The sequence below is a fragment of the Podarcis muralis genome, chromosome 15 (genome assembly GCF_964188315.1).
Source record: "Podarcis muralis chromosome 15, rPodMur119.hap1.1, whole genome shotgun sequence".
Taxonomy (NCBI): domain Eukaryota; kingdom Metazoa; phylum Chordata; class Lepidosauria; order Squamata; family Lacertidae; genus Podarcis; species Podarcis muralis.
The window spans coordinates 20,523,042-20,540,783 of record NC_135669.1 but is presented as its reverse complement, the minus strand read 5'-3'; the positions used below and the strand labels follow the sequence as shown (position 1 = coordinate 20,540,783).

The 17,742-nt window shown below is 46.0% G+C and overlaps 1 protein-coding gene across 1 annotated transcript; it reads right to left on the bottom strand.

Annotated features, from left to right (window-relative positions):
- Positions 1–1,962: 1,962 nt before the first annotated feature.
- BTG4 (BTG anti-proliferation factor 4) lies at positions 1,963–9,893 on the bottom strand. The gene is made up of 4 exons (XM_028708490.2): positions 9,700–9,893; positions 7,689–7,826; positions 5,128–5,329; positions 1,963–2,185 (listed from the first exon to the last, which is right to left on the bottom strand). Exons 1-4 carry the CDS (start codon positions 9,870–9,872, stop codon positions 2,000–2,002), a joined length of 699 nt encoding a protein of 232 aa, XP_028564323.2. The 5' UTR covers positions 9,873–9,893; the 3' UTR covers positions 1,963–1,999.
- Positions 9,894–17,742: the final 7,849 nt, after the last annotated feature.

Below are 17,742 nucleotides of genomic sequence, written 5' to 3'. Positions count from 1 at the left end.
TGCTCCCTACCTGCCCCACACTTTTATCAGCAGGTTTTTTGGTTGTTGTTTTTTGTCCATTAGGAACTAATGGCCCACTCCCAAACCCTCACTTTAAACATCTATTTCAAATCAAGTAAACATATCTAGCATTGTGCCACAACAGCAGAATTCATACCGAGCCAACAAACAGATAAAGCTTTCCTTCTCGCTGAGAGTAAGCCGTGTTTATATTCCCTGCATGGGAGGAACGATTTACGTTGGCCTTTTAACTTGGCAAGGGATGGGCACTTTCCAAGAAAGCATTTCTCATGTTAATAGCCCCAAGAGTACAGTTATGGGCAGCTGTGGTGCCAGGCCAAGAAATTTTGCTGCTGAGTCAAGAAGCAAGACTCTGTACGTGTTCCCCACGCAGCAGGAGTCACCAACCTTTTTAGACTTGTGGGCACATTTGGATTCTTGAGAGAGTGCTGTGGGCACCACCCCCTCTGGTCATTTCCCCCCTGTGCCCCCCTGCACCAGCTAGAGACAGGGGTCTACGCAGTGTTTTTCTGGTGGTGGTAATCACCAGTATAGTACACCACCACGTCTAATTTTTTTTGCTGCCAATGGCAGCCATTTTGTCCCAGCCTCCACAGCACTTTTATGAAGATATGAGTACAGTGGTGCCCCGCAAGACGAATGCCTTGCAAGACGAAAAACTCGCTAGACGAAAGGGTTTTCCGTTTTTTGAGTCGTTCCGCAAGACGAATTTCCCTATGGGCTTGCTTCGCAAGACGAAACGTCTTGCGAGTTCTTGCGAGTTTGTTTCCTTTTTCTTAAAGCCGCTAAGCCGCTAATAGCCGCTAAGCCGCTAATAGCCGTGCTTCGCAAGACGAAAAAACCACAAGACGAAGAGACTCGCGGAACGGATTAATTTCATCTTGCGAGGCACCACTGTACTAGCACCTCATTTTTTTAACAAACAAACAAAAAAGCACTGAGTATATATGAGTACACAAACTTCTGTTTCTCAAGGGATCTGTGTAAACATCAAGGGCCAACAGAAATAATCTGAGCTTTACAAAGCATATACAGCTTAGGCCCAGGCTATCTGCAGGACTGCAGTGCAATGCCATTCTCTGGCCAAGTTATGTCTACAAAAATGCACGTACAGTTTTCAAACGTAATCCGTTCCAGAAGACTTCCAAAATGTTCGAAAACCAAAAACTGAAAGCGGAAGCCTCAGTACAATAGGGAAACTCAAAACTGAAGCCGCATGGCATGTTTCGCTTCAGAAAATGGTTCGAAAACCAAAGCAGTTACTTCCGGGTTTTTGGCATTTGGAAGTTGAAATGTTTGACTTCCGAGATGTTCAGAAACCAAGGTTCCACTGTACTGTAAACTGTACATAAAATGCATTGTTTTAGGGGAAATTGCCTTCCAGAAGTATGTATCATAATCAACATTGCATAAAAACACATGCATATTAAGGAAATTTGCTTTAAAATGCTAATGAATTATCATGAGGCCTTTAAAAAGTAATAATAACTGCACACCAGCTTGGAAACATGGAAAGCTGGAACTTAAAAAGAGTGGGGGGGCGGGGAATGAGAAACCAAAATTGACAGATTCATCCACTCTTGGTCTTGAGCCAACCTAAGCAAAACAAAAACAAAAGCAGGTGTTTGGGGGTTTTTTAATAAAACAAGCACATTTTATTAGTAATTCATTTCCTTTTTAAGATTTCCACAAAGTTGTCATTAGGCAGTTCCATTTTCAGTCTTGCCATAAAAAATACATTAAAAGCATTCAATTAAAAGTTATCTTTAGCCTTCAGGTGTATCAGTTTAAAAGGTTTCACAAACACAAACGAAATAAGAAAAGAAGTAGCTGGTGACAGTGACAGGCAAGAGTTGAAATAAATGCTTCGAAAGAAGACCTTTATTTGAACATCCTGGTGTAGCTTCCAGCTTCCTCCCACATATTGTCCAAAGAGTTATTCTTCCCCAGTGCCTTAGTGGGGAGGTGCTGTCCATCATTATCGATTGGCGTTGACCCAGTGGTATCTGTCTACTCGTGGACCAGTGAAGGTGGATGACGGCCGACAGACTTTGTAGCCCTTGCACTGAAGGCAGCATGTACTGGTGGGATGCTGGTGGGATCCATCAGGTACATGAAGCTTTCGCCGAGGATACTGGGACCATAGCTGAAATGGCTCATGGCACTGAGATTAAATCACGAGGGAGGGCCAGGAGTGGGGAGGGGTTTTGGAGAGAGAAGGTATATTTTGTGCTTGTGTATAGTCTGAAATAGCACAGCAACTCAATCCAGCCTTACTGTGAAGTTCAACTGAATCAAGAAATTCAATCCTGAATCCCCAAACTCAGCCCTCCAGATGTTTTTGGACTACAACTCCCATCATCCCTAGCTAACAGGACCAGTGGTCAGGGATGATGGGAATTGTAGTCCCAAAACTTGGCGGGCGAGTTTGGGGGTGCCTGCTGTAGTAGGATTGAATTTCTTGACCAAGTGACATGACAACTGGGCAAGTTATTAAATACAAGACTATCCTTGTCTCATTTTATCCCATTTCTGCAGCAGTCTTAAGCTCTTTTGCCAGACATAATTTCTTTTCCATCAACAACCTCCTTCCCCAGGCTGCTAGATGGAAACCTGGTCATCAGCTCTGCAGAGACCAGCTCTTCCCAAACATTTTCCATTCAAGCTGGTCATCCTAAGAACTTTGTAGCTGTAAGAACTGGTGCCCACACTTGTTTGTTTTCTTCCTCTATTCTCATCCCCCTCCCTTATACAGTGGTACCTCGGGTTACAAACACCTCGGGTTACAAACACTTCGGGTTACAGGCTCCACTAACGCGGAAGTAGTACCTCAGGTTGAGAACTTTACCTCAGGATGAGAACAGAAATCATGCGTGGTTTTAGGTTAAGAACGGACCTCCGGAACGAATTATGTTTGAAACCAGAGGTACCACTGTATGTTAGTCCCCTGCAAGAACCATCTTGTTTAATCATCATCATCATTTGTGGACCATAGCACACAACAGCTGGGATCATTCAATTTGAACCTTGAGGGTTAATTCTGTTAGGGTTAGGTTAACTACCCAAGAGGGAGGAAGGGTGAGGGTGTTCCTTAGCAACCAAGGTGGATGGCAAGATATTTAGTGACATAGCCCATGCTCTGATTGGCTGTGTAGTTCCAAGGTAGTTTCCTCTGCATGTTTTGTTTAGTGTCTCCCTGCTATGTACAAGACCTGAACTAAGAAAGACAAAGCATATGTTTAATGCAGTTTTCCTCAATAAATTGTTATCGGGATTTCTTTCATCTCTGGGTTTCGCCTGTGTTGTTTAAGTTACTTTGCTAACTTGGTTTGCGTGCGAAAAGTCCTACGTTTAATCCCGGCCATCTCTAGGTAGCCCTGAGACACACCTGCCTGAAACCCTGGAGAGCAGCTACCAGTCAGTGTAGGCATTACTGAGCTAGATGGGCCAAGGGGCTGATTCGGTATAAGACAGTTTCATATGGAAACCATTCTAAGAGCCCATTGGTTCCAGGAACATCTATATTTTAAAATGGCCTCATTCTGGCCGCTTCCCTGCTATTCCCCCTTTAATATGCGTATAACAGGTTTGTTCCCTTCTATATACAGTGGTACCTCAGGTTAAGAACTTAATTCGTTCTGGGGGTCCGTTCTTAACCTGAAACTCTTCTTAACCTGAAGCACCACTTTAGCTAATGGGGCCTCCCACTGCCGCCGCACCGCCAGAGCCCGATTTCCTGTTCTTAACCTGAAGCACTATTTCTGAGTTAGTGGAGTCTGTAACCTGAAGCATCTGTAACCCGAGATACCACTGTATATGTTCTTTAAAACTGTAGAGCAGGGATGGGAAACCTTTTTCAGCCTAAGGTCTTGATCAAGAACTGGCCTACAGGTGAGCAGAACAGCTTGTCTTGAAAAGGGCTCATTGTCCATGCTAATCAGCTGACAGCAAGCCCAGCCTTCTCTCTCTGCAGGTACCCTTTGAATTCAAATGGGTGTATCCTTGCAAGCTCTGCTCACCAAAATTAATGGGTGCAGCTGACTTAGGTGCATTACTTCCAGCAGGTCTACTCTGAGTGGAACTTGGTTGGAAAGAACCCAAACAGCACCTTAAAAGGCACATGTCCCCCTCTGCAGTCCCACAAAGGTGTCTGCCAAGAAACAGCATCCACTTGCGGGTCAGGGTTATTTCAAAGGGCATTCAGTGCTGGCACATGCCGTGAGTGAAGCCCCTTGCCAAGGAACCACCATAAGCACCCTTTCAGCTCCCAGCTGTTCCTTTGCAGTTGCATCTTTACCCACCCTCTACCCCTGATGTTGCACGTTGTGGTAAGTGGATATGGCTTGCAGGCAGGGAAACAGCCTCACCGGCCAAATGAGGCTGCCTCAGTGGAAGAGATGGGAAGCTGAGCTCACTCCATCAGCTCTGCTGTGACTGGTCCATCAGGCCTCCTCTCTCCCCTCCATCACCTGGGGGCAGCTAGTCCATCACACCGCCATATTGGGAGAGATGAGAAGCTCATTCCATCAGCTTTGCTGAAGGACCAGCTTCATCAGGAACTGCCCCCCCCCCAAGCTGGTCATTATGATAACAACTGCTTAAGAATTGGTGTCAGAGTTTGATTTCCCCCCTCTCCTTGCATGCCATGTTTTATTTTTTATTTTTTAGAATGTCACCCTGCAGGCAGGGATTGTCTTGTTTCAATTATACGTTGTCACTCTGAAGGCCTTCTTGGCAGAAGAGCAGGGTACAAACACTCTAAATCAGTGTTCCAGCTGTTGTTGGACTACAGCTCCCATCATCCCTAGCTAGCAGGACCAGTGGTCAGGAATGATGGGAATCGTAGTCCAAAAACTAGTTTGGGAAATCCTGTTCTAAAAAAAACAAACAAACAAGGACCTCCACTGAGACTAATTAAGCTTGCAGGATGGAGGTTCCCCCTAGACAGGCACGCCAAGAAACCCAGCCAGATGGGTAAGGAATAAATAATAAAATTATTATTATCATTATTATCTGCCATGCCCCAGTCAGTCCTAGCAGCAAAAGCATTGAGAGAAAGCAGACGAAAGCTACTCACTACTCATCCATGGCGAGCTGCTCTCTCACCTGGTAGACGCTGTTTGGGTTGCTCACGGTGGGGATGTTTTGGGGCTCGACAGTGGCGCCCTCCTCATCAGAGCAGATGCTGGAGGGGCAGTCCAGGGCCTCTGCCTTATCCACAGCCTGCCTGATGAGCTGAGGGACATCGTGGTCCTTTTTGTCCTCTTCAAAGTGAGCCACTGTAAAAGGCTGGTTATTCTCCCCATATCTAGACATAGAGAAGGAAAGAGAGAAGGTCAAGGCTCACCAAGCAGTTATAGGCAGCGAAGCCATCTTCCTTATGGGATTCATCCAGTCCAAGTTTGCATGGGATGGCTCCAATTGCAGGCTAAAAAAGGTAAAGGGACCCCTGACCATTAGGTCCAGTCGTGACCGACTCTCGGGTTGCAGCGCTCATCTCACTTTATTGGCCGAGAGAGCCGGCGTACAGCTTCAGGGTCATGTGGCCAGCATGACTAAGCCCTTGTGGCGAACCAGAGCAGCGCACGGAAATGCCGCTGGAGTAGTACCTATTTATCTACTTGCACTTTGACGTGCTTTCGAACTGCTAGATTGGCAGGAGCAGGGACTGAGCAACAGGAGCTCACCCCATCACGGGGATTCGAACCGCCAACCTTCTGATCGGCAAGTCCTAGGCTCTGTGGTTTAACCCACAGTGCCACCCACGTCCCCAACTGCAGGCTACATCAATACTAAAGGTGGAGTCCTAGCATTGATTGGCAGTCAGAGCATTCAAAGTGTTAGCCTATGGGGCTAAATTGGAAGGGATTTAGACTGAGAACTGGTATAAAATAAGAAAGCTTATGCTCGTTAAGGGGAGTGCATTCTTGATAAGAATCAGTTCCATAGTACTAGCTAACTAATGAGCTGGAGAAACAAGGAAGCCACGCTTGACCTCGGTTCTCAGAAGAGACCCAGATAAAAGTGTGAGAAGGTAGGCATACATGAAAGAGGATGCAATTTTACACACATCACTTTGACTTCAAGGAATACATCAGCAGAGGTGGAATGTGGGGGGGGGGCGCAAAGGGGCCATGGCTCTGGGTGTATGATTTTGAAAGGGTGCAATGAGGTGCCCCCACAACAGGATCCCTCACCCCACCTCCTTCTCCTCACAGCCAGTGAAGAGAAGCCTGTGTGTGCCCCGTCCTTGGGTTGTCCAAAAAAGAGGGGGCAGGCATCACCAGCACCCACCAAGGAGTGTATTGATAATAGCACCGTGCCACTCCTCTGCTGGGCTCTGGCGTGCGAGGGAGCTGCAGAGGCAGCTTCCTTGGCGACGGCCCAGCACCGCCGGGCTACCCTTTCCCCACCCTGGGCACCAGCAACCTGTCCTATGCCACTGTACAGAGATCAAAGGACAGAGACAGTCTAGGAATATGGAGGTCTCCCACTCCGTCTGCCTTAACCTCCTGCAGATCCATCTAAGCAAGCCAAGTTGCAGCTCAGCTTCCAACACAAAGTACTTCAGTTTACTTGTTTTCCATCTAGTAGTTATCCTTACAATAGCCCTATACGTAGGGCCATCTCTTCCTTGAGGTAGATAGAATGAGGCAACTGCCTCAGCAGGCCCTTAGTGCTGGTTTGCAGCAGCCACCCCCGGCTATTTCTTCTACGCTTCCCACTCCATCCATTCCCCTTTGTTGTCCTACAGGCTCTCTTAAGCCCCCTCATCTAACCTGACACTCCTGGTGTTCCATCTTCAGTGCTGAGGAAATATTTCAAATGTTAATCCAGTTAACTTCTGTATGTGGAATGAGGAGGACACTTGTCTTTCACCTCAGGTGGGAAAATGTCCTGGGCCAGACCTTCCTGAGGGGGAGGCCCCATACTAGACAGGGGGAGCTTTTGGCCCTCCAGATGTGGCTGAACTACAATTCCCATCAGCCTCAGCACGTATGGGATAATGGGAGTTGTACTTTGGCCACATCTGGAGGGCCAAATGTTTTCTACACCTTAGCAATGTTGCTGCATCAGCCTTCAGAATCCCTTTATCAAAGACAGATCTAAGGGAAAGCGATCAGTTCGGTTGCACTGGGTGTGGAGCTTTTGGGGCCCCCACAGCAGGCACCCCAACTATGAATCCAATGGAAAGCAAGAGGTGGGAGGGCTGCTGGATTTTAGCATCGCCCAGGGCACCAGTGCAATTTGAGGTGCCAGGGTCTGCCACTCCCCTATATCACATTTTTCCCCTCTCTGCAAAAGTAGAGCTTAATGCAAGGAGGAAACAGCCAGCCAGTACAAAAGACAAACACACAGAACCCCAGATGCCTTGAGCAGGGACTACATTCCACCTCCTTCTTTGCTTTGTGACACATCGCACAGTCCTGCGCTCAAGGCTTAGCAATTGGCCAGACTGTAGCTCAGTGACAGAACATCTGCTCTGCATGCAGAAGTTCCCAGGTACAACCCCCAGCACCAACAGATTCTGTCTGAAACTCTGGGGAACCTTTTGCCAAGGTACTGAGATGGATTGGGCAATGGCCTGGCGGCAATTTTCTTATCCAAAGACGTCCCACTCCATCAACTCTTTTTAGTAAGGCCCTTCAAACACACCAAGAGCTCACCTGCAGCATACATCAAATGGATCGACCCAAATGGTCATCTCCTTTGGTAATCCAAGGCTGCTGAAGTCCACGTTGCTCTCCAAACATGCCCGCTCCAGCAGGGGGTCTCTTGGGTTGAACTGGTTTATCCTTATACACCTGGACAAGCAGAAGAGAATAGAAGAGGTACCCTGGGTGGCCCATTGTACCTCCTCTTCTATAGTCCACACACTACAATAATATCAACTTAGCACTGAGGACACAAGTGCTGGGCAATCCACCCTCGGCCCAAATTAGCCCCACCTGAACTAGGGAAGGATGCAGTGGCTCATGATTCCCATTATGCAACAGGAACAGGCTGCACACCCATCCCTTGGCACCTGCTGTACATATTTTACATGGGGGAGAAGATGGCACAACTTTTTTGGCACTAAAGACAGCCATGACCCAAGGCTTATATGGTCCCAGCTCATACACCAGACAAAAGCAGGATGGCACCAATTCAGTACATAAAATGCTAATGATTATCTGCTTGTGATGGCATAGAGGTGATCTCTTTCATGGTGGCATCCGTGTTACAGAATGCACACCTTGCTGAAATACAAGATGCCTCATCTGTATTGGCATGCCGTGGGCTTTCAAAGACACACCTGTTTACACACGCATCCCCTGAGTCTCTGAACCCAAGTCTTAATTACTAAGATGTTTTCATGGGGTTATTTTACTGTGCATTTATGGATCTTTGTATTTGAATGGTTGTGTGATTGGTTTTTATACCTGTAAACGGCTTGGAAGACTATTTCGGCATTGAGCAGCACATAAATTATAAATAGCAATAATGCTAGCGCCGTTGTAAAGCCAGAATAATATACACCTAGGCATTCTTTGTTGAGAGTTTCGATGCAAACAAGTTGACACATCCCTGAATATTCAGTTACTTGACATCAGGTGCTTGGGTTTGTGATTTCGCACCTGCATTTGGCTGCCCAACATTTCATACTTGACAGATTGTAAGACTTCCTCTCTCTTGACACCTGGCAGGCATCAAATATCATCAAAGTCCAATACATAGGTTTAGAGGCAGAATTTCACATTTGAGGTGTTGCATGTCTAAGTGTGAAAATTTCAGGATGTTTTCTTTCTCTCTCTCTCTCTCTCTCTCTATATATATATATATATATACACACACACACACACAAACACACACACACACACACACACACACACACACACATACATACACCCTAACCATACAATTTTCAGGCAGTATTCAATCACATACTGGCAAATTCAGGTTGTGCAGTTATAGCTGATTTGGAGGTCTTGCACAACAAACTCACCTCCCCTAAAAGATCAGGGGGTTTATTCCCCATAAAGAAATTGATGGGGGAAATGCAGTCAGAAGTGTGGGGTAATATTTGCTTGGTGTCATGTCATCTAACTTCCCCTCAAAGAAATTATTTCTCCCTATTTTTATTTATTAAATTTGTATAGATCTCAGGACGGTTCACAAATTTGAATGAATGCTCAGCAGGTTGTCTGCAAGCACCCCAGGTATTGTGTTTCAGTTGAACATCATCTCAGAGAGATTCCCTAAGCAACACAGAGAGAGTGCAAAAGCCATACTTCAAAGATGCTGCTGGAATTATGAAGCCCTAGAGAAATTGTGTAGGCTGGTCCATTAGAGCAGACAGGACACTGCCCCACCAATCTCAGTTTCCCTCAGCCAGGCCCCACATGCTTGCCTTCTCACTTACAGCTCATCCAGGGAACGGCACTGCTTGTCAACTTCCTCCTCCCTGAGTCTCAGCATTGCCCTTGCAGGACTTAGTAGAGAGAGGGGGGATGGGGACAAAACCTGAAATTAGGGGCTCTGCTTGTCATGGGGCTCTAGCGCCACCTACTGTTGGGCTCCCTGCCTTCTGCCCTACCAATCGCAGTGAGCACCAGCCACCATTGGAGACATGCAGGCCCCCCATTTTGCACAAGAGCTAGGCAAGGGATGCTTGGAGGTCGCATAGGGGCTACTCACCTAAAGGCTTGCCCTTTTGAAGGCTTGTCAGGGTACCAGTGGCTCTTGTACATCTCAAACATAGCTGCCATCAACTTGGACGCAAACTTCTCCATTTGCTGCTTAGTCAGCACGTTGTGCTTCTTCACTAAGCGTGTGATGAAGAAGACCGTGGCAGCTATTTCATCCTTCATGTCTAGATAAGCCTCTGGATTGAAAGTACAGCTGGAGAAAAAGGAAATGTGGGAGAAGTGAGTTCTGATGACACATTTAAGGGTATCCTTGCCAACAGTCATTATTTCCTTGCCATCATATGAGGCTTCCACCTTTTTGAAGAAGCCCTTTCACCAACCAACCAGGTTGTGGCTTCTTCCACTGAAAAATGGGTGCGCTGGCCCTGCTACAAGTTCATACAATATACACAATGCAAGTGTTTATACAATGCAAGTGTTTCCCACTTTGCTTGCAATCTCGTTTTCTCCCCCGCAGTGCCACACCCCATTAAATTTAGACACTTTCACAGCCATTTTGTACAGTGGGCCAATTCTCTTTCCTGGGAGACGTGGGTAATGGTTTACTCCTCACTGTAATGTGATCATTATACATAGTAACAGTACTTCAACCCTGGGTGAATGGGAAAGAGTAACACACAAAATAAAACCTTCAGGAACAGATGCTGTCAGAGGAGAACAGTCAAACCTCTAGCTATATTTGGTATTGATTCATCATTATTTATATATTAATAATAATAATTTTTATACCCCGCCCTCCCCAGCCAAGGCCAGGCTCAGGGCGACTAACAAGCAATAATAAAAACAAGTTGAATGAATACAACTTAAAAACAAGATTAAAATACAACATTAAAATATTGAAACATTAAAACATTAAAATGCAGTCTCATCACAGGAGGAGAAAGGAAAAAGAAAGAGGGGGAGGGAATCAAACTGGCTCCAAGCCAAAGGCCAGGCGGAACAACTCTGTCTTACAGGCCCTGCAGAAAGAAATCAGATCCCGCAGGGCCCTGGTCTCATGAGACAGTGTGTTCCACCAAGCCGGAGCCAGTGTTGAAAAGGCCCTGGCTCTGGTTGAAGCTAATCTAACTTCCTTAGGGCCCGGGACCTCTAGGGTGTTGCTATTTATGGACCTTAAGGTCCTCTGTGGGGCATACCGGGAGAGGCGGTCCTGTAGGTACGAGGGTCCTAAGCCTTTATCCCACCTTTTCCCTCCAAGAAGCTCAAGATGGCATGCATAGGTGTCCCTGCCCCAGGGACCTTCATAGCTAAGCAGGGGTTTGAACCTTCCTCTCACAGGTGCTAGTCTGACACTTTAAGCCAAACTTTTCGTATTGGGGATACACTTTTTCAGCATGCATCATTTTGTGACATGGAAATTCAGATTTATTACCAAACTGGAGGTTAAACTAACCCCTTTCCAGCCCCAGGAGGAGCGTGGGGAGCATTCACTCAACACACCTACCCCCTGCAGCCACCACACTAATGTGTCACAACACACAGTTTGCAAAGCTCTGCTTTAAGCACTGTCCTACTCTAGCCAAATGTAATTCTAATGCAAGCCTCAATACTCACCAACTTCACTCTCAGAGGAAAGAGACTCCAGTAAGAAAGAAGGGGAGAAGCTATTAAACTTTGAGGCCAGTTCAATAGCTGTAGTGCTTTTCCTTTTTGCTCTTACAGCTACCCCTCTTAACCACCTGCAGCTCTTCTGCTAGCTAAACAACTACTGCTACCTTCCTTCTGGCTTATATAAGCAGGACTTAGAGTAGCTAAGGTCGGCTTTCAAAGGAGGTGTGTGCGCATAAAGCAAGGATAGGGCCTGTTTCTGAAGAAATCTCCATCTCAGGTCTTGATACCTCAAAACCCTCGCTCTTGAGAGGCTTGAAGGCAGTGAGGAAGCAGAATTATTTCCCCACATGCAACCCAATCATATTGTGTGCATTGACTCAGAAGCAAGCCCGGCTGAATCCAGGAGGACTTGCTCCCAAGTACAGTACCGTATTTTTTGCTCTATAAGACTCACTTTTTCCCTCCTAAAAAGTAAGGGGAAATGTGTGTGCGTCTTATGGAGCGAATGCAGGCTGCGCAGCTATCCCAGAAGCCAGAACAGCAAGAGGGATTGCTGCTTTCACTGCGCAGCGATCCCTCTTGCTGTTCTGGCTTCTGAGATTCAGAATATTTTTTTTCTTGTTTTCCTCCTCCAAAAACTAGGTGCATCTTGTGGTCTGGTGCGTCTTATAGAGCGAAAAATACGGTAAGTGCACATTGGATTGCAGTTTTTAGGATTCTGCCCCCCCCCCCCCCCACCTACTGATCATGTTCCTGTAACTTTAACAGCAGCCTGACATGCAGAAATTAAACAGGCAATGTTCTTCCTGGTATGGCTATATCAGCATTGGGAAAAGCTTCCAGCCTCAGTTTCTGCGTGTTCACGGCCTCTCCAGAGATTTTATATTCTGCTTTCTGCTCATGATCTCACTGTTTGCACTTGGATGAATTTCAGGGAGGACATACTACCTTTTAATTTTTGCCATTAGTGCATGTGCTGCAACTTCCTGCTGAAATCCTGTACCTTTTCCTAAGGCAAATGTTCCAGGTCCCCCTTCCACTCCCGTTTTTGTTGAGCTGCAGCTCAGGAGTGCCCCTCTGGACGGCAATAATGCAGTAACAACAGGGAAGCATCACAGAACACAAAATAAAGCAGGGTGATGTGTGCAGATGGTCCAGTATAAATCTACCAGCCATGCTCTATAACTGTGTCAATGGCATGTTGCAGAAATATACCTGCAAAGAACCTCACCTATCCGGTGGGTCCCTCTGACAAGTCACCCCCACTGTGTTCAAGGGAACTTTTTAAATTTTCCTTCTTTTTATTTAACCCATAAGATTTATACACTATACCACTTGACTGTAATAAAACCCAAGCCCTAGGATCTCAGCCTTCTTCAGATGCTCCTTTCGTTCAGTATACCTGAAGGAGCGTCTCCACCCCTATCACTCTGCCTGGACACTGAGGTCCAGCTCTGAGGGCCTTCTGGCGGTTCCCTCACTGCGAGAAGCCAAGTTACAGGGAACCAGGCAGAGGGCCTTCTCGGTAGTGGTGCCCACCCTGTGGAACACCCTACCATCAGATGTCAAAGAAATAAACAACTATCTGATGTTTAGACGAGGGACGCAGGTGGTACTGTGGGTTAAACCACAGAGCCTAGGACTTGCCGATCAGAAGGTCGGCGGTTCGAATCCCCGCGACGGGGTGAGCTCCCGTTGCTCGGTCCCTGCTCCTGCCAACCTAGCAGTTTGAAAACACGTCAAAGTGCAAGTAGATAAATAGGTATCGCTCCGGCGGGAAGGTAAACGGCATTTCCATGCACTGCTCTGGTTCGCCATTCATTCTGGCCACATGACCCGGAAGCTGTACGCCGGCTCCCTCGGCCAATAAAGCGAGATGAGCGCTGCAACCCCAGAGTCAGTCATGACTGGACCTAATGGTCAGGGGTCCCTTTCCCTTACGTTTAGACGACATCTGAATGCAGCCCTGTTTAGGGAAGTTTTTAATGACTGATGTTTTATTGTATTTTTAATCTTTGTTGGAAGCCGCCCAGAGTGGCTGGGGAAATCTAGCCAGATGGGCAGGGTATAAATATTATTATTATTTTTATTATTATTATTATTATTATGCATATTAGGCTTACTGGATCAGAGGCATTTTTTAAAAAGCCAAGGAAATCCTTCTACATCAACGTTTCTGTAGAAAGATGCCCTGAGTTGGACATTTGCATGTGTTCCAGTGGTCAAGAAGAGAGAAAGAGACAGGGCTCCTGTCCTTTTAATATTTGAGCAGGATAGGCTATTTCAGCAGGTGTAGCTCTGGTCATGCAATTCACACCTGCTGACATCTCCTTGTCTGCACATCTATTAAAGGGGCAGGAGGGCCTTGTCTTCTTTGGGGGGAGTCAAAGAGTTGTGGCCAGTGCGATATAGCTGCCCTCCCAGGGCCGGATTGGTGCCACCGATCCGTGTGTCTCTTAAGGCAAATGGAACACTGCCCCATCAGCTTGGCCAGCTTCCACTTAAAAGTGCACTGCCAGTTGGCTTCCCCCGCCATGGTCTATGTGTTGCTGTTTGTAGAACCCAGCAGAGAAGAGGTTGGCCCCAGCACTAGGCTGAGTTGACGCTGCATGTCATTGGCTCTGGAACCACCTGGCGTGGGTCTCCCTGGCATTGGCCCTGCCAGGACCCATCTGCACCAGCAGCAACTGCTGTCAGCACAACCCTGGTCTCACCATTGCTTGGCCCTAGTCTGGTAAGTTTCAGCAGCATCAGTGTTGGGAAGCTGGTGATGAGTAGACCCATTGAAATTAATGTCATTCATATATATATATAGTTTTCATTTTTCTACATTTCAAAATACAGTGGTACCTCGGTTTACAACCGCTTCAGGTTACATACGCTTCAGGTTACAGACTCTGCTAACCCAGAAATAGTACCTCGGGTTAAGAACTTTGCTTCAGGATGAGAACAGAAATCGTGCTCCGGCGGCACAGCTGCAACAGGAGGCCCCATTAGCTAAAGTGGTGCTTCAGGTTAAGAACAGTTTCAGGTTAAGAACGGACCTCCGGAACGAATTAAGTACTTAACCCAAGGTACCACTGTAAACATTTTACAAACTTTAAAATATCCAGTGACTTCCCCCCTTCTCCTTCCATTGTTCATATTACTTATCATACTTTCCTGCATATTTTGCTATAACCATTCAAATCAATTTTCCACTTTTACATCAATTGAATATTGTTTACTCTGTTGAATTTGTCTGCTATTATCATCAAAATGGCATTGTGATCAGATAATGTCTTTGGTTGTATCTCAACCTTTTTTTACCCTGGTTATTGGTTCTTTTGAGGCCCAAAGAAGAAGATCTTTTGTACTTGAAGAATTATTAGCGTTTGAGAAAAAAGTGGATTTGCATTCTAATGGAGGCTTAACACGCCGTAAATCAATTAAATCAAAATTGGACACCATGTTAAAAAAAAACCATTTGGTAATTTCCCTTCTTTTGCATCTGTTTTCCAAATACAGTGGTACCTCGGGTTAAGTACTTAATTTGTTCCGGAGGTCCGCACTTAACCTGAAACTGTTCTTAACCTGAAGCACCATTTTAGCTAATGGGGCCTCCTGCTGCAGCTGTGCCGCCAGAGCACAATTTCTGTTCTCATCCTGAAGCAAAGTTCTTAACCTGAAGCACTATTTCTGGGTTAGCGGACTCTGTAACCTGAAGCGTATGTAACCTGAAGCGTATGTAACCTGAGGTACCACTGTAGTTCTGTCTAGATCGAGGGAAACAACCCCATTAAAGGGCCCTGAGTTAATTACGCCTGTTAGTTTCAATGAGTCTACTCTGCTGCTGTTTCTGAGAGTCACTTTTTTATTAGTGGTGATCCTAAGGGGTTTTAACATTGGTGGGGGAGACAGAAGTTAAAAGGGAGAAATCTAATGGAGGGGCAACAGGAGGGACGCTTCACCTGTTGCACGTCTGCCTGCCAATGCTGGCAAATCCTGTATAATGGTGTCTCTTCCACACAGCTAAATTTCAGTACACAAAAGTCAGGGGCAGAGTGAACTACGAAAGCTCCACCTCCAATTCCGGGTGAGGAGACAGGAGAGGGAACAGCATAGGTTTGAGGACAGCACAGTTTCTTCAGCTGTCAGGAGCTTTTGCCCAAGCCTGACTGTCATTGCAAGAAGCTATAATCAAATGTATTTTGTACCCCCACAGAAGCGCATCAAGCTGTTTGCTGAAACAGGTTCACCTTTTCCTGCTCTACACTTTGGAGAACTACCCTGGGCTGCTGGCTAGCGAAGCCGTAAATAAACCGTCCAGAGTCTCCCTGGTGACAAAGGACACACAGTGCTGCTGGAGACTCTCGGGGCATTCCTTGAATCCAGAGAGGCGTGGAGGACAAGACTTTCAATGGCTGCTACCCCCAATAGCTGTGTGCTTCCTGGGCGGAGCCAGTGTGGTATAGTGGTTAAGAGCGGTGGACTCGTAATCTGGTGAACTGGGTTCGCTTCCCCGCTCCTCCACATGCAGCTGCTGGGTAACCTTGGGCTAGTCACACTTCTCTGAAGTCTCTCAGCCCCACTCACCTCACAGAGTGTTTGTTGTGGGGGAGGAAGGGAAAGGAGAATGTTAGCCACTTTGAGACTCCTTAAAGGGAGTGAAAGGCGGGATATCAAATCCAAACTCCTCCTCCTCCTCCTCCTCCTCTTCTTCTTCCTCCTCCTCCTCCTCCTCCTCCTGAATTGAAGGAGGCATGCTTCTGAATGCCCTAGTTGGTGGGGACCACAAGTGGGAGGGGTTCATTGTGCTCAGCTCCTCCTTGTTAGCTTCCCATTGTGAGACCAGGGCGCTGCTAGCAGAACAAGCCCTGCTCCGTTTTGTCCAATCCAAAAGAGCATCGGACCAATTCATGGGAGATAAGGCTGTCAATAGCTATGCTTTGCTTCCACAGTCACAGACAGCAATGCTTCTGTGCTGGGAACCCTGGGAGAGGGGTCTTGTGTGCAGGTCCTGCTTTTGGGTTTTCTATGGACATTTGGTTGACCACTGTGAGAACAGGATGCTGGACTAGATGGGCCATTGGCCTGATCCAGCAGGCTCTTATGGTGTCCTTAGGCTAACCATGTTCTTTGTAGCCCACAAGGCATACTACTTGCCCTGGATGTCAAATGCTGTTTTTGTTTAATTTGCAATTTATTTGGGCACTTTTGTACAATGACGTGGTTCAGATGGTTCCTCCCTCTGCTGACCCCTTAAGCCTCTTTTGCACCAGTCTTTCAACTTCTCTCATCCAGACACTTGTCTCTTTGCATAGTTGTTGGCTATGTGCTAAGTCTCTAAGGACTTATTTTCTTTTTTTATATATACTGTAATTTTTATTCATTTTAAAACATATTAATTATCATACATTCCACAAAATTTCACATCTTATACAATCTTTTGGACTTCCATCAGCACCTCTGATGATCCCCCATTTTTATGATTTCTTCTGCATTTCTTAAATTCATATTGCCTTTAATTATCTTAACTATATTTTCATCCAATAGTGCAATAATTCAAATTATTCCCCTCACAAAACTTCCTGCAAACCTACAAATGTAATCTGATCATCACAAATACTTTTCAAATAGTCCGTAAATTTACGCCAATCTTCTGTGAATCTCTGGTCCCGCCGGTTTCGAATTCTTCCCGTTAGTTTATCTAATTCTGCATAGTCCATCAATTTCATCCTCCAATCTTCTTTTGTCAGTAATTCTTGTTGCTTCCATTTTTGTGCCAGTAATATTCTTGCTGCCGTCATTGCATATAAAAACAGCTTACAATCATTTCTATTTATATCATCTCCTACAATGCCTAGTAAAAATGCTTCTGGTTTTTTAATAAATGTATATTTCAACATTTTTTTATCTCATTATATATCATTTCCCATAAGTTTTCCACCTTTTTACATTCCCACCACATATGGTAAAATGTTCCTTCTTTTTCTTTACATTTCCAACATTTATTGCTTCCCTTATACATCTAAGGACTTGTTTTCAAGTGACATGAGTGTTAATGGAGAGTTCTTTCACAACAACAAACCTGCTTCCCAGATAAGGTCAGACATTTGCTCCTAAGGAAAGTGACCAGAAAATGCCCTGGGAAGTGCGGGATAGTACTTGCTTTGCTGCAGCAGTTTCTAACCTTTCCACAAACGAATCAGAATGAATGCTCAAGAAGTAGCTGGTGTCAGGCACTTCCAGACTGGTGCTGTTTTCGGGTAGCGTTCAATCACAACCTGGCAAATTTGGGCTGTGTGATTAAATTTGGCGCTCTTGCAGTGCAAACCTGCTTCCCCCTGAAGATTGGACCTTCTGCGTTAAAAGTTTCAGGAAAACGCAGTGGAAAGTGTAGCGTAACAATAGTTTGATGCATCAACACTTAACCTCCCCAAAACCAATCAGGCTGATTGATCAATAAACAGGCCTTCCAGAAGGGCCAGAGAACTTGCAT

What these genes read in the sequence shown, in the direction of transcription:
- BTG4 (XM_028708490.2), bottom strand. Translation starts at nt 9,872, where the DNA reads ATGAAGGATGAAATAGCTGCCACGGTCTTCTTCATCACACGCTTAGTG. An exon ending in TCAAAAGGGCAAGCCTTTAG is followed by an intron (nt 7,827 to 9,699) that starts GTGAGTAGCCCC and finishes CTGCTTGTCCAG; the next exon opens with GTGTATAAGGATAAACCAGT. An exon ending in CCATTTGATGTATGCTGCAG is followed by an intron (nt 5,330 to 7,688) that starts GTGAGCTCTTGG and finishes CTCTATGTCTAG; the next exon opens with ATATGGGGAGAATAACCAGC.